Raw genomic sequence first — 20603 nt, 5'->3', positions numbered from 1 at the left:
ACATCCTTTTTAATTTAAAATATGGAACACAAAGAAAATGACATCAAATTAAAGAACTGTGGTGCCTCTAATGGCAACATGTGTCAGTGTTCATGGCAGTTGTTTTAGGAAAATTTGTCTGGTTGATTATCCATAGATATGAGGTAGGCTAAAAGTACCGAACGCTAACTACCCCAGTGTCAGTGTCCACTAAAGGTAAACCACAATTGTGCCAGCTTTAAAAAAAAACACACAATGAAGGAATCCTTTTTCTTACCTTTTCTACACCCTTCTTTGTCTCCTCCTCTCTCGCTGGCTGCTATAGGGCCCCTAGGGACGAGTGGGCTGCCGCTCAGAGTCCTGGCACAGGAAGACAGGCCCATATCCTTGGTGATGGCTCTGTGTTTCTGTGGTGACAGGTGTTTCCGCTCAGAGCGGACAGCAGTGTTTGTCAGGAAGTGTTTGGATGGGGTGCAGAGTCCAAACGCAGCTCAAGTGTTGATGGCTGTGAGGGGTGGGTTCAATGAAACAGTGTTAGTGAGTTGTCTGTCTGTCAGTGGCTGTCAGGACGAGAGAGTCAAGTGCCTGTGTGTGTATGCTTGTCTCATGGCTCTGTAGGTGTGTTTTTATGTAGAAATAAGGTTTGCTGCATTTTAAAATAATTTTCCAAAAATGACTGCATGGCTGATGTTGTAGAGACTGCTATCAAAAAGTGACTTATATCTCCCATTAATTTGAGCCTTAGTCCTTCTAAGGTACTTGTATAGACCTTGTCACTGAGCATACAGGCAGCCACTGACATCCCCTTCGAATTCCCGCACTTCACACCTAATTGTCTCACTCTAGTGTTCAGCCTCTCATTGAAACTCTGGCATCACAACACAGCTAGCTGAAAGGAGACGGATCTTTTTTAGATACTTGCCATCTTTGCCTCCAGCTGACTAGCTTCCCATAAGACAAACGGAAAACAAAGAGATGAGCGGCACTCAATAAACTCATAACAATCTCCATTCACTCCTCTTGTGTCTCCGCCATCTTGTGTCTCCCAGCTTCTCTCGATCGTCTCTCTATTGTTTCTCCCTATAGCTAATTGGCAGCAGTGTTTTAATTCTCCTCGTGCCCCCACCCCCTTCTTGTTAAGTGATGAGTTGTTGGCAGGGGATCAAAGGGGAGCGGTGCCCACGGTGCACCATGCCCGTCACTACCTGGTGGCACACATGAGCGTTGGAACCGGCTCTGTGCCAAGGCGCCACAGGCCTGTGCCACAGGGACATGCTGCCAAGAGGCAGAGGTCAGCATGAGTGTGTGTGCATGTTTGTGTGTAAGGATGGGCGAGTTGGGAGGGTGGTGTGTCTCTGTGCACTTCCTAACAGAAGATTCAATTTCACAACTCTCTTTGTGGCTCTCTGTCTGTCTGTCTGCATATCTCTTTCTCACATGCCCCTCTCCCTTCTTGTTGCAGACCAACAGCAGGTTGAAGCAGATTGAGAAGGAGTACAGTCAGAAGCTTGCCAAGTCTGCCCAGGTAATCAGTTTTCTCTTTTACCCTTTTCCCCCTCTTTCATTTTACATTCCGCTTTTTCCTCTGAAATGCTTGAAATGTTGGATAAATGTACTGATGGGAGAGGTGAGGAAAAACACCTCAAAACACACACACACACACACTAGTAAAGACACCTAGCTTCCCATCATGCCCTTAGTGAACAAGAAGGTGCACAAACACACCCCATATCTGGCATGAGATTTGTGCAAGACTGCCTCAAATCTGTGCAGAAAACATAGACTCATTTTTTACAATCAGAACATCTAAAGCTCTTCTGTCTGGTTTTTCTCTTTGCTTTTCTTATTCTCTTTCATTCCTCTGTCCAGATGTGACTGCCTGAAAAACCTTCCTTTGCCACTTGAACACAGTTGTGTGAAGTCAGGTTTTCAGGCGTCATGCTATACTACAGCTACTACTACTACTCTGTATGCCTGGTAGCCTTAGGTAATAATTCATATTTGCAAGTAAAGCTGCACTAATCAATATGTTTATAACAATGAACCAAATATCTTTGTGTTTTTTGAAAGGGGTTGTCATGGGCTAGACAGGTTAAGTATTAAACTTATCAGGTGTTCAAAAAGGCAACTTCAGATTGCTGCTGTTGTTGCTGTGTCTCCTGAATGTCATTCACACATGAAATACACTGCTATGTTGGTCCCCTTACTAGTATCCTTCCTCTCTTGCTTGTCTCTAATAGCTCTTTATTCCATCTCCATACCTGTTTCTCTTCAGACCATGGTATGGTCCAACCCCAGTTGAGGGCCATATGTTTAACCGTATTGCCAGTCCCCTCAGAGTGAATCCATTTAAAACTGACATCATTCTTTTTCTCCACTCTGGAATATAACATCCTGGGACACTTTCTGTCATTCAGCGAGATGTCTTAGAAAGTTCAGGCAGCTTTTACCAGTTTAAAAGATCCAGAGCAGATCCAGAGCACCTTAAGTACTGTTTACATTACAAAAGAAAAGCGTTTTCTCCTTGATTATGTAGCAGGCTAAAATATCACAATCATTTGGCCGTAATTGCACCTCGTTACCCAAAGCTGAGGAAGAGAGGGGGTTTGCTGTTTTTCTTTCTTTCTTCTATTCTTTAAACCCCACCCCCACTTTGGGCTGGCTGGCAAAGGCTCCGAGTTGAAAGCGGGGTTGACAAGCAGATGTTGTGAGAGAACGGTAGCTTATTAGGTTACACAATGCTCAACTTCAAAAGAAGTCGGAAGCTGTGCGAAAGTTCAGCCGTGTTTGCCTGTTTTGGCGGTGCGGTACGCCACCGGCGACAAAGCAACAAGTGATTAATCCTCTGTTTGGGGGACACAAAGTTGGCACAGGTTCAGCAAACAACACTCTCTCTGACATTAATGCAAAGTCTCTGTGTGCTAACATTAATATGCATGATTAATGCAGGCTATTTGTCATGGGATTGGGCAGCTTTGTTTTAGAAGGTAAAGGTGGAACGGAGGGGTTTTTGTTGCCTACCCCTTGGGGCAAGTCAGTCAAATGTAAACAAGAGGCCTTTGAGCCTCAAAGGCTAACCCCAGTTGTTAACCCCTCAATGTCTGACAGGGGACATCACTCTTGCATGGCTAATAACCCAATTAAAAACATACCATGCTATACATGATCCAAAGGGGACTGGAGATACACCATAGAAGGGTATATGTTTATGTGCGTGCACATACACACACCCCTCTCTCTTGCACATTATCTCTTTGCTTTTGTCTCTCTTTCACTGCCTCTCTCATTCACACACACATACACAGACCCTCCTAATTAGTGTCTCTCCAATCCAGTCCTGTGTGTTAAGCATCTGGCTGTGAGTGGTCCTCCTGGGTGACCTGTGAACCGACAGGGCTGTGCTTTTCCCAATTAATGATCAGGCTATTGTGGGTGGTTGCTGTGGTACTAGTGGGAGATCATTACTTTATCCCTGACCATCCAGGGAGTAGGTAAGAGATGGAGAGAGTTTACAGAATACACAGTGCATGAGAAGCCCATGTTCTGGAGGAAAAAGGTTGAATTTACTGGCCGGGTGTGTTGAACACATGCGGAATTTGACTCCCGTACAGTGGCTCTCAATGTGCATGTACGATAAGACTGAGAGAACAAGAAAAGAAAAAGAAGGCGCAAACAAGAAAAAGGAATGTGCAAATATAAATATAAAGCACTTATAAAATACATATGCACACAGTTTAAATGGAGCTCTGTTATACTGTCATGGGTTAAGTGTTCATCAGTGTGATGGCCCAGGGGAAGAAACCGTCCATGTGTCCGGTTGTTTTGGCGTACAGTGGCCTGTAGTGCCGTCCAGAGGGGAGGACTTCAAGCTGTTTGTGTCTGGGGTATGAGGGGTCTGCAGAAATCTTCTCCCCAGTGATTCTTTCTGTAGTCCTGAATGTCCGCTGGAGTCTGTTCCTGTCCAAACCAGACAGTGATGGATGAGCAGAGAACAGACTCGATGATTCCTTTGTAGAACTGTATCAGCCACTCCTGGGGCAGGTTGAGCTTCCTGAGCTGGCGCAGGAAGTACTACAGTGTTGCTGAGTATGCTTTAGGCAGGACGGGGGTCACACCGTCTGTACCTGGTGCCTTTCTGAGCTTTTGTTTTTTAAAAAGGCCGCACACATCCTTTTCACAGATCTTCAGGGGTGGGGGGCTGGGGGAAAGGAGGTGATCATAGGGGAAGCAGCCGCTGGGTCCAAGGTGAGGTGGATGAGGAGTGTGGAGTTCTGCTTTTCAAAACTTCTCAAAAGTAAAACACATTCAGGTCATCTGCCAGGTGATGGTCTTCCACAGCAGGGGGGGGGCTGTAGCCAGTGATGTTCTGTAGGCTTCTTCACACAGACAAGAGGTCACTGGCTAGCCAGTGGTCTCCTAGGTTTTTTTTGCTACAGTGATCTCCCTTGTCCTTGTGTGCCTGGCCTGCCTGTACACGATCCTGTCCCCACTGCGTATGCAAAGAAACCTCATTTATTTTAGCACAGTACCAATATTAAGTTCCACAAACAGTGTTCACATATGCCCTCTTAAACAGGATCTGTTATTGTAGTTGGCATTTAGTTGCTTAAGATTTGTTAGCAGGTATCTATCTAGCTGTTATTTTAGCCAATCAGAAGACTTGAGCCAGGCTGTCACACACATACGTATCTTCATGTTTTCAATGGTGACCATCATTCTATGGCCTTAGGCATTTACCTCTCTGTTTACAAGAAGGCAAATAAAGACCAGATCTGCTCTTTTTTTTTCTTTTTTTACCTCAGGTTCATGGAGAGGCAAGTCTGCCTTTAGCTCTAAACAGAGATGCTAGCAACCTGGAAAAATAGACATCTCGCCAGAGCAATTATAGACTTAAAAAGGCCTGGCTGGCTATCAGACAGAGAAGAAGGTGCTGTGGTGTATAAATACAGGAATAACAAGACAGACAGCTGAGCTGACTAGTATAGAGTGCCGCCACCGCCCCAGGCTGAAGACCAGGAGATGCAAGGAATCCATATCTCAAAATAATTATTACACCCAGAAATGATGTTCCCATAATAATGTGTCATTTGTGGCTTTCATGTGGCTCTCCCACTGACAAAATAAGTCTAATCTCCCTCTCATCCCTCTCTCTCTCTCTCTCTCTCTCTCTCTCTCTCTCTCTCTTATTCTCCCACCCCACCCCACCCCATTTGTGTTTGACCTGTACCACTCTTAACGCCCATACTCCCACACACAGTATTAGGGGCTAGTCCTCCAGAGTTTGAACATGATAAACAATTATCTGTCTAGCCCAAAGCTAGCAGCAGCTAGCCCCCCCTCCCACCTCCTTCTCTCTCTTTCCCCCTCTCTCCCTTCCTCTCCCTTTCTCTTTTACTCTCTCTCATGTTTCCTCTGCCTTTCCCTTTCCCTTAAACAGAATGTTAATTTTGACAGTAGGATTTCAAAGCAGAGGCAGCTCCTTTTCATCTTTGCGTGCACCACAAGTTCACCAACACAAAGTCACTCGGCTCTTCCAAAAGGAAGTTGTTTTTCCTACCTATCTGTTATATATATATATCTTTCTCTCTTTTTTCTTTGCTCTCTCTGGCTTCTGTATTGTCTCAGAAAGGACATAAGACATGAGACTCTGGGTTTCAAGGTGATTGTTACTGTCATCCAAACCATTACAAATGTGAAATGCATTTTCCCTTTGGTATATGTCATTTTGTGAGACAAGTAAAATTAAGTAAGCCAGCATGCACTTTGCATCTGGCAACAGCTTTTCCCTCTGCTGTGACTGTTTTACTGCATCACTTCTTTCAAACATAAGCATAAACGAGTACATATGATTCTCTACTCCACCTATTTGTCATTATGGCAACTCATCTTTTTGTGTGTGTTAGTCTTTTTACACACATGAGGAATAATCCAAATCAAGAATTATGAGTGAACATTCATTTTTTTCCCACCCATAGCGAATCGCAGAGCTACAAACATCTGTATGTGACGCAAAGGAGGAGGCTGTTCGTCTGCAGCAGGCCATGGAGAGGCAGCTAGAGGAGGCCAACTCTCGGTGGGATAAGGAGAGGAGGACAATCACTCACCATGCCGATTCGGCCAACAAGGTCAGTGTTGGGCACTTAGAGACCAATTACCTAATCACTCTTAATAATTGCATTTATCAAAATTGATAATGCGACAGACAAAATTAAAAATAGGTTTGCAATAACCCAACTCCCCCAGAAATCAGAGATTAGATAAGTTGTGTACTAAGTTAATGATCAGGGTTGTGTTGTCTTTTTACCTGAGTGCATGTATGTAAATATACCAGCTCACTCTAAGTGAGGGGAGTAAAACATGAACCACTGGCAACATCTGCACTCCACTTCGGTCACTCTTCAAGCCAGCTACTATTTCATGGGTTTCACCTATCTTCCCATCTCCTGTCTGCATCTCCTATCAGTTTCACATACTGGCTGTCCTTTACACTTTAAAAAGGGGTGCGGGTGTCAGTAAAGACCATCCTCAAAAAAAGCTTTGTATGGATTTGACTTTTATAGAGCAGACACAGGTCTCTTTTCTTTTACTGAAGCACGGTCACAGTTGGTATGCACGTGCTCTGTGATTTTTATGGCTAGCTGCAAACTCCATAGTGTCCTTCAGCGGTTTATGTGCTCTGTGTCTGGCTAAACCTTATAAATCTGTCTGCTGCACCCCACTTCTTAAGTCAGAGTCATTCTTTGTTACAGTTAAACTTTACACTCAAGCAGTTTATTTCTCATTAACATTTTTAAATATATTAAAATATTTATTAGAGATTATAATTGAAAATCATTTCTTTGTTCCTGTCTGACTTTTTCCTTTACCTAAAAATTGACACTAGATTAGTAAAAGTTTTAACTCACCTGTTATGTTCATTTCTCAGGAACAGTAGTGATGTTCCTGGATTAATTTTACCAATATTAACCATTTCAATCACTATTTAGTGCAATGGTGTTGTTTACCTCTCACAGATTATGGTTCAGTGAGGATAATGCACTCGTTTTTCATAAAAAATGCATGTTAAAACTTTTTTAATGTATATTGGAAAGACCTACATATAAAATACATTATTTGTACATGACATTGATTTTTTGCAATCTTTTCTTTTTATGAAGTGATGTTAAATTAACATGAGACACCTCTTCTGTTCAGGGTCAAAATATGTAGATGAAACAATATTTATTCATTCGGTTCTTTTCTCTGATTGTCATCCTCCTCCATGCAGATTCCTCATTTTGGAATCGCAGGATCATTTCTTCTGCCCCAGCAACCACACAGGGACACAGTGGCAGTTGATTGGGTGTGGCTCACTAAATAAAGAGCTGTTGTGTCTGGGATCAGGACAAGTTTCCGAACACAACCTTGTCTGTTTGCGGTTTCAGCTGCCACATACAGTAAGGAGCCAGATCAGTTGGTCTCCCTTTCTGTCTCCTCTCCTTCCAGGGCCTGGTAGCTCATGTCCCCCTTGCTCAGACCTGGGCTTTCTCCTAAAGCAGGCAGCTGGCTCCGAAATGGGTAACCCCAGCCCTGCCCCACACCCCTGAAATGTCTCATCTTTTGTTGCTCTACATACAAGATTGAGAGTAGAGGCTGATGGCGAGTCTGTGGTCCAAATCATTCAGTCCAGATCCCTCACAAAATCATTCTTCTTACCCAAGCTGAGCTAATTTTGGTAAATTTAGTTCTCTTTCAAAGTTTCTCTCTGATCTGACACATTCCTCCTAACAGTATGCACAAGTCATTTTAATAGGACTTGGTGATGCAAAACTAAATGCATGCAGGCACGGTAGAAAATGAGCTGCTAATTTTGTTTACACTTAAGTGACTTAATGAACTCACTATTCAGTCATGAGTAATTTATTTAATACAGTCTTTATATTTTCATCCGACGGAAAGCTTTGTGTATAACACTGAGACAGCAGTTACCTATTCAATCTTTCCTTCCATAGTTACAGTGCATACATTTATTTACACATTCAGTTTTTCATTAATCCAATATTTTCTATCATTTCCATGTTTATTACTATGCTATCGGGGTTTTGTGGAGGCTTAAATGTCACTTTAAAGGAGACTTGCTGACACTGTAGCTGGCTACTCTCGCTCATATTTTAGCTTTGTTGCTTGTAATCTAACTGTAAAATGACACAACACATGCCGTCTCCCCTGTTGTAGGCTGTGTTACAAGGCACAGGCCTTGGCATCTGTGTTGGGAGCAGACAAAGGCTTTCTGTTTCAATGATCTGTGGCCTCATTAGTATGATCCCCCCTGTATTAACCACCTGCAGATGAGACTCCAATTAATTGAAGAATTGCTTATTTAAAGGCCAGACATGAGGGGAAGAAGAGAATTGATAGGAGAGGGGAAACCGGTCAAATAGCAAATGAAGAGAAAATATAAGCTATTAAGATATAAAACAGAGTTGGTGGAAACTTGAAAGCAGATGGAGAGGTGAGGGGTGAGATGGTAAACAGTGAAGGGGAAGAAAGGGTGAGGCAAAGAAAGGATTGAGGAACTGTGTGAGGGTTAGTACAGCAAACAGAAGGACAAGGGAAGAAAGAAAAAAGAAATAGAGAGCTGTCAGTGGGCCATCGGAGGGAGTGTGTCGCCCGCTGACATTGTTTCCATGCTGCTCACTTCAAAGGGCTGGGATTATGAAGAGAGCGAGGGGCTTCAGACAATGGGACAGAAAGAAAATAACATCAAAGTTAGCCCCGCATTTGAATTGGGATAATCCCAAAACAGTTGTTCTGAATGCATGCTGCACCGGATCAGATGTCTGTTTATTTTCCTAGCCGGTCCCATTCTACTGTTTCTAACCTGAATTTAGCTCCTTCTCTGGCTCTACTGTACTTGAGCGACTTTTTAAATGTGGGTGTTAACTGCAGAGACCTTTGTAAAGCCCTTTTTAGAACAAGGGTAGTACAGTTAGCTATGCACATTATCTGGGTTGTGTGTGAGTGCGTGTGTGTGTGTCTATGTGATGTTTAGGTGGAGAAGTGTTTTTTTGGTGTTGTGTGTGGAGCGTGTTATACAATGTCCATGTGTGTGTGTGTTTGTGCACCTGGTATTACTGACACTGTGGTCATTGAAACAGTTAACACACTCACATTGTTGGGACTGGTGACATACACAAAGGGACATGGTGTTGCCACTTCCCTCGACTGTGTAGAAGTGAAGCCAAAATATCATGACTACACCAGCTGCCATCTTGCTTTTTTTAAGCATAAACTTTCAGCATGTTAAGCATAAACTTTATTGCCAAGTATTATCAAAAATGCAAGTAATTTGGCATATCGGGCCAGTGGCCCCCGATGAGCGCAGCAATACAAAACCAAAATCACAAGTAAAAGAACAAATACAAACCATATTCTGCACAGAAGCGACCAGAGGTGGAGAGAGCATCAGGCTGCTAATCAAAGCTGTCAAATCAACTGAAAACCACCTGTTAATATCATCAAATAACTTATTAAAAACAAACTCCTTACCAAGAAAATGACCACTTGTACACACATCCGTGAGATAATATGTGCCAAAAACAATGGCTTCTGGGAAAATTTTATTTGGTTTGTACTTTGAGTTCTTAGCTTGGCTTAGGTCTCATCCACTAACATGGAAGGGGCCAAATGTATGGCCTATACCACAGCCAACCACCAGGGGGTGCTTCGAGGTGGCTTCACTTCTGAAAGCCCTTAGCCTGTCCATGCTTTTTATAGTCAGTGGTGGGGGCCTGATGCTTGATGCATCCCACCATGTAAATCATTGAATTTTAGGGAGACAACTTAGTTTAAGGGTTAGGTGAAGTTATGTTAAGGGTTAGACTTTGGTCAGTGGTTATTGTTAAGGTTAAACTAAGTCTCCTGGAAATTAATGTAAGTCAATATAAAGACTCCACAAGAAATGGAAACAAACTTGGATGTGTGTGTGTGTGTGTGTGTGTGTGTGTGTGTGTGTGTGTGTGTGTGTGTGTGTGTGTGTGTGTGTGTGTGTGTGTGTACAGGCGGGAATGCCTGAGTGTGGCCGCCAGTGTGTTGTCACAGACAGGGACACTGGCTTTGCATTGCTTCTGCCCTACTTAGTTTGAATAGTAAACAGATTAAATATCAAAGTGAGCGTTGCGTACTGTTGCAGACTTCAATCCACATGTTGGTTAGTGCAATGCCCTGGTCCAGATTGAGCAGACAGGCTAGTGAGGCATCAAGTAGCCTTGCTGTTTTGACTTTCTGATGTGAATTTAAAGCCCCATTAGATGTTTTATATTAACATTAAATGTAATTGCTCCTTCTTTAGTGAACAGTCTTTTTATGTGGGGAAACCCAGGTCTGCAGCTTTTAGCCACATATATCTCATTTGTTTCTCTGCAGTTCATGTGCAGTTGTATGGTTGCAAGGTTCAGTAATATGCAAGTGGACTAAATATAAACACATCCATCAGGAACAGGAGGTTGCAGGGTAACACACTGGATAGTAAATAAAAAGCTGGTGTTTTGCAAATTCCCCTCCTGACTTCCTGCCATTGTTTCCTATGCACAATCTCTCGTGCTGCTGTGGTCAGAGTAGGCAGTGGGCCACTATTCCTGATCCAGTTAAATATAGGTCACCAATTATCTCAAAACAGTAGGCAAGGCAGGACTGGGCAGTTTTAATGTACTGGAACAGGGCCAGTGTCAAAGGACTGTGGAAGGTGAAAGCAAGATGAAAGCGTCATATTTGCTTTCATCTGTCCAGTCTGTTCATAACAGGTAAGGGGACTGGGAACCAATATGGAGGAAGACAGTGTAGCCCACTGGGACATAGCAGAATATTCACTTCCTGATGTCGTGTGTTTCTTGGTGAAGCATTTCTATTTGTGGATCGATTTTCTTTTTGATGAGACAGAGGTTTGAGGTGAATGTGAAGTTTAATTGTGTGGTTATAGGGACAACTTGAGTGCATGTTGTGTGTTTGTGGTGCTGTGTGCACAGGCAGGGTTTTTGTCTGTGTAAGCATGTGAATGTGCGAGAGTGTGTCTGTATGAGTGTGCATGTGTACTTGCCTGAAATGTGCAGCTGCCAAATCTGACAGAACTCAAGCCCACATTAGCCTGCCAAGAGAAAGGTACAAAGACACACACACACACACACACACACAGGCCTTGTCTTCTCTCTCTCAGGCCCTGTCTCTCCAAGTCTGTATCTTCGAACTCTATCTCAAACTCTCTTTCTCCACATACACATGCACAAGCACACATGCTCACCTCACCCTGCCAAAAGGGAGAGGTGGCTGGTGAATAAACAATGGCACTCCGCCCATAGTGTCACCCGCCTGGGCTTTGATCAGCACCGCTGTTCCTGCTCCCCACAGCAGTGCTTCCTGTCTTTCTGCTTGCTGAATGCTGCCATGCACATACACACGTGCACACACACGCGCGCCTTTAAAATAGTGTTCATGTTTCATTCTTATACCTGGGCCTGCGTACACCAGCTCCCTCTCTCCTATATTCTTCTCACTAGGTCTTTATCAGACTCGCACACCAACATAGCTTTGAGTTAGTGCCCTTGTCTACATCTTCCAGTGGTGGTGCATTCTCTAACATACACCCACATATAGTCAGTGTTTTCACACATGTACACTGAGACAGAGATACTTTTGGTCCAGGCCCATCCAGGAGTAACTTCTAGTGCAAGTCAAAGAGAACGTCCTGTTGTAGTGTCCTCTGGGTGACAGCAGACACATTACATAATGCAACAGTGAACGCTGTTGCTCTCTGTTTGACGATGAGAGTGAATATATGGGGTGCACTGTTCTATGTGCAGCAGACACCGTGATGTGTACATTCCTTTGTCAAACTTAGATGAAGTCCATGTGATCTTGGTGCTTAGCTTTTATGCATTTGTACCAGTAATGAGGGACAAGACTCCTGTGTGCACACACAGCCAAACAAAGGTGCACACATTCAAGGGGGCTAGTTGCAGCAGCTGCAGTTTGTGTGTAGTTCTTTAGTTATATATGCATTAGTTTCTGAGGGGGTTGAAAGGATGACTTTGCCTGTGGGAAGGAATGGCAGCAGTGGATCAAGAACAGGTGTGTACTCTCTGGTACAGAGGCAAATAGCTGCTTCAGTTGTGTGCGTGTGTGTGTGTGTGTGTGTCTTCTGTGCTCATATGTCTGTTCACATCCAAGTTGTTCAACACATATCCATGTTCTTTGTGTCAACCTTGAGCAGAGCATTTGTTTACTGAATTTGTTAAGCCATCTGTGTTTCTGTCACTTTCGTCTTTTTCTGTGTGTGTGTGTCGGTGTAAGTACTGCTTTCACAATTGTCATTTTTAGTGTTTATTAGTGTGTAAGTGAATTAAGATGGTTTTCCAGCCTTAGCATTTACTCAAATGGCTCCCTGTAAAATAAAAGGATGCAGCTGCAGGTCTCACTGAGTATGAACACCTCAGTCCATAGCTCTGGTCAGACTCTTCTATGACTTCAGACGAGTCATTGGTTTGCAATGATCAATAAACCAAAATGGTTCCTCCAGGTATAAAGTTGTGGGCACGTCTTCTTAACTCCCATGTGCTGGTTGTACTGAACACAGTTTGAAATGGTGGAGAGATAAGATAAAAATATAATATGTAAAAATATTAACCATTAGCAAAGCAAAGAGATTTACATATATTGTTATCTCGGGCGTTAGCTGACTGAATAATGGTCTCGGTGCGAGAGGATTCCATTGTCTTGTTCTTCTGAGTTAGTTCAGGAGTTGGAAGTTGCTTATTGCTGTGTTTAAATTTTTTTTTACCATGCTGGTCCCAGCCAAAAGGACCAAAATACCTTGAAACCACTGAACAACCAATTGCCATCATGTGCTGTCTTTAGCATGGCTGCTGCTGTTTTCAGTCTAGTGTAATTCACAAGACCTGTGTTTTTGCACAGTTATAGCTAAAATGATAACTCTTTTTGTGGAGTCCTTTCCCTTGTGTGGCCATTGTGCTCTTAAGTCTTGAAAGGATTAAAGAGAATGTAGCGCTGTAAGCAAGGCTCCCAGTTCAGGCCTGTTTTGTCCTTTATATGTGTTGGTTTCAGCTTGAATGTCTCATCTTGGTACTGTATATGTACAGTATGTGTGAAGGCATGGATCTCCCACCCCCCTCATTCTGGCTTTCTGTATGTATCTATATAAGCACCCATCTGCCTTCACATTTGTTTGTCTGTGTGCAGGCATCTCGACATGTGTGCCTGGTGTTGGCTGACTGATGACTTTTCCGGCTGTGGGCATTTTCCCAGCAGTGTTTGATCCACATATCAGAGGAGGTGGAAGTAGGAGAGATATCATTCAGCTCATAGAGGCCATACTGCATTCGCAGACAACAAACGGAAATTGCTTATTAAACCACAGGGCTAATGTTAAGTACAAAGAAACTATGACAGCCTAATGTCTTGTGTTTCCCCATTTGAAGAAACCCATGCGTAGTTAAAGTTGTGGGATGACTCACTAAGCCAGCATAAAAGAACTAGCAGCGACATAGGCTGACTGTTGTGTCACCTCACGTCGCCTGTGTCTCGGCTAGTCAGCTTGAAAAAGTGACACTTGAACACACTGCAAAGACTACAGCCAAAGGCCAACTAGTATTTATGATCTGTGCCTTCATGAGAGAAATAACTCCCGCTACCAGCAGGTGGCAGTATCTGTATTCACTATTCAGAAAGGGAAAGAAGAAGAGCTAGAGTGCGAATATCCATCCATCCATACCGCTTATTCCTGAATAGGGTCGCCAGGGGTGCTGGAGCCAATCCCAGCTGCCATTGGGCAAGAGGCGGGGTCCACGCTGGACAGGTCGCCAGTCTATCATAGAGAGTGCGACTATACAAGCTGTAAACAAAGCAGGTCTCATTCACAACAGCTGCTGTTTAGAGCTGTTTCTAGTGGAGAATATGCCTGATCAGAAGTTGCAAATGACACTTTACCCTTGGTCTTTTGATTGAAGAAGAAAGGAGGTTGTGGAGGCGAAAAACATTGAGAAACCACACAAAATGAGTGGAATCATGGATACTACAGCAACAGGCTGAAGGGCCTTTCCCAAACAGTTCTCTTCTCATTGATTTGTGTAAGCTGAACAGCCAGTTAGAGAGGTCTCTCTCGCCAACGAGGTCTGCCGCTGATTCAGTCATTCATTCATTCATTTTCTACCGCTTAGTCCCTGAACGGGGGTCACGGGGGGGGCAATCCTGGCCGGAAATCGGGCAAAGGCAGGGTACACCCTGGACAGGTCGCCAATCCATCGCAGGTGCCGCTGATTCAACGTGCCAAATCATCTGAAAAGCCACTGACAGGGTCTGACTAGTGCCAACGGTGCGGGACACACCACAAAGACAAGGGCAACAGAGACTCACCGACAGCTGACCGTCGGCTTGGTGTGTCAAGAAACACCACTGTGGCATATTACCTTCTTATAGTTTAATAGTACTACTGAATGAAAGCAGTGAGACTGAACCATATACTGTAGTCTACATAACGTCTGAAAAACTAAACAGTGAGTGTAAGCTGATAAAATCTATGTGGAGCTGCAGAGTTGGGTGTTTGCTTGTTTTTTGTTTGTGTAATTATAACGCAAAACGACAATAACAAGATAAAACGTGGAACACGGATACGGGACATTTACAGGAGAGTGTATGGGAGTTTGACGTGTGTTTGTGTGTGAAGGTGTGGTCTGGGTTTATGTTCATCTCTATACGCAGTCTCGTAATATGTAAAACAAAAAAGGGAAGGGGGAGTAAAGAGAGAGAAAAGAAGGAACAGGAAAAAAGGGAGAAGAAAAAATAGTTAATTCTTTGTGGGTTTAAAACTGTCACATTCACAGAGTGATATTTTTACTATATTATTATCGACAGTGTTTTTTAGTATCTCAACCGCTTTTTGTTTTCTGGTCACCTGTCAACAGGAGAGAAGACTATAGTCACATACCTGTTGCCTGCTCATATGTGTGAAGGTGGTTCTGGTAATAACATTCAGCTGTGAGCTTTTTCTTGTAACAGTGTCTGGAGTTTTTCCCTGAAACTGAACATCAGTTACAATGATATACTGTTTGATAAACAGAATATATGTATGTAAGCCCACACAAATAAGCATAAGGTGCAGATTTGAAAGTTGTTTCCTATTCTCTTTTTACTGTAGCTCACAGCAGCTGAAAGACACAGAGATGGAAAGATAGAGCATGGTGTGTTCCCCCTGTGGGCATAGCTTGGTTGCAACATGTCTCCATTACTGCGGCAATTGTCTTACTGTTTTCATCAGTACTAAGAAAGGTCCTTCATATCTGTGCCGACATGTGTGTATATTGCAATAGATGCGATAACTGTTCTCTTTGCTGTTCTAGTGCTGCCGCCATCACACTATCTTCCCACTTCAGATTGAAATCAACTCTGGGAAAAGTGCTGAAAAGCATCAAAGTACTGAAAGCAAGTCAATTCATAGCAGTCAGTATCAGTGATGTCTTTCAGAGGGGCTGTCCTGGTCTTTTTATGCCTACGTGCAGACAGACAGCAAAGCAAAAGCAGAAGTTTCTGTTCTCTGACACCTCAGGAGGAGACCTCTCTCCTCCTCCTCCTACAGCTTCTCTCACACTCACTTCTTTACCTTTTCCACAATCCTTTGATAAAAGTACAAATAAAAGAGAGTCTGTGCTCATCTCTCTGTTCATCCATCTCTCCTTGAGGTTAGAACCTCTTTTATTATTTACTATTAGATCAGTAGACCTACATACACACACCGCCTTGTTCTACTAAAGCTGGTGTGTCCACATTCTGTCTTTGCTTATGAATCTGTGTGCTTCATGCCCCTTGTGTAAGTATCCGTTACTCTTTTGCATGTTTATGTGTGTGTGTGTGTGTGTGTGTGTGTGTGTGTGTGTGCGTGTGTGTGTGTGTGTGTCCTTGGCTGGAGGCGATGCAGTGTGAGGTTTTTGCTGCTGTCTGAAGTCCTCCAGCCTCAGTGTCATTAGAGGATCTCTTTAATCCAGACTTTGGGAGAAACTTCTGACAACGTGCTGCAAATAGAAGGCCCTGCTGCACAGCGAAGAGCAGCTCGCCTCCTAACAAAACACCAAGCTTAAAACGGCCCGTGGCCTTTTTTCCTCCTCCTACAATTCCCTCCCTTCTTTCTTCTTTGCTTTTTTCCTGCCCTCTGTTGCTTTTACTTCACCCAAGGGAAACATGCTTGCCTTATCTGCACAGGAGGACCACCCAGGATAGGTGACTCAGGCATTGGTGTGTCTGTGCACCTGTGTGCATGTTTATGTGCATATAACACTGGAAGTGCACACTCATTTGACTGAGTGTAACACACATTTTTAGAACTTTTGCTGTTAATATTAATGCATGCCTATACCTGCATGGATCGCTCTGAGCGGTGTGTTTGTTGGTACTTGCGTACACGTGTACCTTGCTAATCTTTTGAGTCAAAGTTTGGAATGAAAGGCACATTGCTGATGGAGAGGTGAGAGAGCCCTCGGAGCTCCACATGTTTTTCTCCTACAGTCCCCCCCAACCTTGTTGCTCATTCTCACCTTTCTGAACTTCTCTTCTTTTCTTTCTCTTTTCCTGATATTGTCACATTTCTGTCTTATCTTCACTTTCATTGTCCATTGTCTCCACTCTGTTCTTCCACATCCCTTCCCTTCATCTTTCTCTCCTTAAGGAAATCTGATTTCTTCTCTTCCTGACCTGTTCACAATGATTTCAGGATGCATGGCTGATAAAGACCATATCACCCTGAGCATCTGGAGACATTTTAGTAGGATCCTCTACACACAGTCATGTGTACATGAGTGTTGACGGCTGTGCTAGCAGTACATGTGTGTCCGTATGGAGTTCAGACATGAACCTAGACTTGGAAAATGAGGGATCAGTGGTATAATGGCAATGGACCATAGTTGAAGCACCTCTTCAGAGTTTTTTTTTTTTTTTTTTTTTGTGGAATGGTGTTTACAAGTGTTCTTTCTCATATTTACCCATGAATGATTAGAGAAGCATCTGTTATTATTAGCCATATACATGTGCAAATGCATTATCATTTGAGCTGTTTCCTCACAGACTAGCAAGTTAAAAGTCAGACACCAGTATTTATACTGCATAAGGAGGACTGGTTTGTCTGAAGCAGCAACCTCTGGGGCTGAGAAATGAAGCCTATGCAGAAGTCTTAAACCCTGCAGTTCTTTGAACGGCCACTTAATGCTGGTACCAAAAGGGAGTTAATAGGGAGCCTTTGATTCCCATGTTAAAATGCTCAAGTTTACAGCAGAAATAATCATGTTTACAGCTTGGTACAAATAATGGTTTTAGATAGATCGATAGATAGAAAGATACTTTATTGATCCCGAGGGAAATTCGGGTATATAGCCAATTTCCCCTTCTATGACAGTGGTACAGGGGTGAATTTTTATTTAACTCACCCATTTAAATGTTATTAAGGCCCTAGGTGGCTAGTGAACTCCACTTACACTCCACCTCTGCCCATTTTTGGATTAGCTGTATCAGGTGCAGTGAAGCGCTAACAATATGGCAACAACCATACCTGAGCTTCAAAACCTGTCTTCACAAAACTAATGGGTGACGTCATGGAAGGTTTGTCCATCTTTTATATACAGTACAGCCCATGGTTTGTCTACATTTTCATTGTTTTGATTCATTGCTTCATTTTTTTTATGTTAGCTATGTCTGTTAGAGCAGCATCTATTTATGTTTGTGTGTGTGTGTGTGTGTGTGTGTGTGTGTGACCCCAGGGCTCACTATCATGTGATATGATCACTATGTCAGACGGTGATAATGACTAAATATTTCTGACGTCCTTTCTGATTCACAAAGCACTTTGATTCGTCAGCAGACCCATCCCGTATAATTCTATTAACAAAGCGGTATGTGTTGAAGTTCTACCCTCAGATTTGTTTTGAGCACATCAATTACAGAACCCACATAAAAGAGATGAACACATCACCAGTGAGGCCCACTAGTCAGCCTTGCTTCCCAGAAGACCTTTTCTAGAAATGCTGTGTCACAATGTGGGGAATCAGAAATGGTTTTAGAAGCGGGTGAGGGGAGGGTGCTTGGGGGTGTTGGTTTGTCAGGGTCTCGCATCATGTTCACAGAGGAAGTGCTGGAAGAAGTACAGGAAAGAATCACAGTTCTGTAAGTGCGAGTACGTATATTGTTATCTATTGTCATACAGCAAGAAATACAGTAGTGTAATGCTTGTGTGTTCTGGAATCAGCTGCACAATCAGTTGTATTTGTATTACTGAAATCTTTAGACCTCCAATTTAGATAAGTAAAAGGAAAACAAGTAAAAACAATCACTCTCACATGCCTTCACCATTACAAAATAAAAATGTGTGTAAATGATGCCAACTCCATTAAAAATGCTTCTTTGATCCTTCCATTTCACCAATAAACAAAATGAAATGATGAAATCGAAGGCAAGGGGTTGCACTGTTTGGTGACGTGGGATGTAATGGGATCTTGCCTGGCTAAAAAAATTGCCTGGTTAATGGGATCATCACACTGGAAACCAGCTGCCTTTCATGCTACAGGGCTGAGACTGACCTCAGCTTGCTCCAAAATCACAACAGTCTAGTAAAGTGTGTTGATGTATAAGTCCATCTGTTAGAGGAACACTGTAAATTGGATTTACCTGCACTTCAAGTGTAGGTTCATACCTGGGGTGTAATCTAGATGTTTTAGATATTTAAAAGACAGTCATTACAAAAACAAAGGAAAAATATAGATGAATTTTCATCAATTTCAGCTATTGCGAGATCTATCTAAAATCTACTGACAACACTGGTTTCAGTACGGTAGTTTCTTTTGTGCAGCCCATTATTTTTAGTCAGAAACTCAGAGTTACTGCTCTGAAGTTCACACTGGCCCTGGAGCCGAACAGTGGGGGTGATTTATTTCAGTGCAGTAGGTTGTAGATCAGGCCTCTCACCTGGACTGCATTTCCCTCAACACCTGGCCTGTTCACTCAACTCCAGTGGGGAGAAACACTGAGGATAGTGATGCTAGTCAGCTCACCCCGCACTTGTTGGTGTGTGTGTGTGTGTGTGTGTGTGTGTGTGTGTGTGTGTGTGTGTGTGTGTGTGTGTATAAAATAAATGCATGTCTGTGCTTTTGTCTGTGTACATGTAGGCTTGCATATGTGCACATACTGTATCACTCGCTCTGCTTTTCATGCACCCTAATCAAAGATGAAGTGTCCACGTGTTCACTGAAAACATCTGGTTCTAGGTTGCAGGCAGGAACTTCGCCTTTCTTTCCACTCCTATCACTTACACGCAGAATGGGAAAACTGCCTTGTACACACATACACTACCAGTCAAAGGTTTGTACACACTTTTCCCATGCACACACACGTAGTGCATTTTCTTTCTTTTTCTGTCATCGCTTTTTTCTTCTTGCCTAACTCTTCCTCATTGGATAGAAACGTCATCAACGCAGGTACTGGAAAACATCTGAGTGAGAGAAGTTCTTATCTACGAAATGATGCACTATGTTTCTGTTACTGCCTCCAAAGACGTGTCTGTGCAGATTCTCAGTCATCCAGGCCATAGTAAACCGAAATAACCTTAGAAAAAATCAACTGGACTTGGATTTCTAGATCGAAGACGTTTCACCTCTCATCCAAGAGGCTTCATCAGTTCTGACTGACTGGTGTTGAGCCGGAGATAATAGACATAATGATAATATATGAATGTTGCTTTACAAAAACCTAGAAGTCCTTTCATTTGTCCTTGTCTAAAAATGAATTTGGGCTTAATTACTTTATCATTAGCCTTTAACACCCAGGGACTAATCACACTTTGTATCTGTGATCGCTGTCCCTCAGTTCTCACATCTGTCTACATTTCAGTTTTGAAAATGTTCTCATCTCTTGTGTTTTTTCACTGCACTCTTTGGATCAGTGTCAGAGGTTCAGAGGTTCAGCCTGTCTGTATTTACTGCTCAAATGGAACTGCAGATGAGTGTATATCACTTTGTGTCAGTTGCACATTACACCACGCAGATTTCAAGTCACTCTTCTTTTTCTGTCAGTCCACCGACAACGCTGACTGTCCCTCGCCCCCCCCCCCCCAGGCTCTGCAGGAAAAAGTGGAAAGTCTACAGAGGCAGCTGCTCTGCTCAGAGAAGAAGCTGATTGGCAAAGACCTTGAAACCGAAGAGAAGGTAATACAGTCACTCTTTTTTCTCTGTCCTTTGCTTCTCTTTTTCATGCTTGTCAGGCATATACAAGAGAGGCGTGTTGTATCTCACTCAGACTCATTTGCTCCTCACTATGATTGTTGCATCACCCTTGCTGGCCAGAATTCTTCAGCTCGCTGCCCTCAACATATCTGACAAACCTCTTTTTGCTTTTTGCCAGCACACAACCTGTATATACGACTTTTTCTTATTAATTATATCATTATTTTTTCAACACTCAACTCTGCTCCTGCAGCACCTGACCCTTGACCCCGAAGTTGCCATCCTTATTAGACCACAAGAAATAAACAAACCTGATTCTTCCTCTCCTGTTCAAACCCAAATGCCCCCTTGCACATTTCCCAAATTCCTTAAAATGCCAGG

General features: G+C 43.1%; 1 protein-coding gene across 4 annotated transcripts in view; it reads left to right on the top strand.

Moving 5' to 3' along the window:
- cep112 (centrosomal protein 112) overlaps positions 1-20603 on the top strand; it is a 99012-nt gene that overhangs the window by 69757 nt on the left and 8652 nt on the right. For 3 of the 4 annotated variants that reach the window (XM_020619846.1, XM_020619847.1, XM_020619845.1), the window contains 3 exons: positions 1442-1504; positions 5955-6104; positions 20115-20204. In XM_020619846.1, the coding sequence (XP_020475502.1) occupies positions 1442-1504; positions 5955-6104; positions 20115-20204 (303 nt within the window). The remainder of the gene's footprint in view (positions 1-1441; positions 1505-5954; positions 6105-20114; positions 20205-20603) is intronic. The other variant, XM_020619848.1, reaches the window with a different exon arrangement.

The sequence above is a fragment of the Monopterus albus genome, unplaced genomic scaffold (assembly GCF_001952655.1).
Source record: "Monopterus albus unplaced genomic scaffold, M_albus_1.0 scaffold227.1, whole genome shotgun sequence".
Lineage (NCBI taxonomy): Eukaryota > Metazoa > Chordata > Actinopteri > Synbranchiformes > Synbranchidae > Monopterus > Monopterus albus.
Note: the sequence above shows the minus strand (reverse complement) of the source record. Positions and strands in the feature narration are given on the sequence as shown.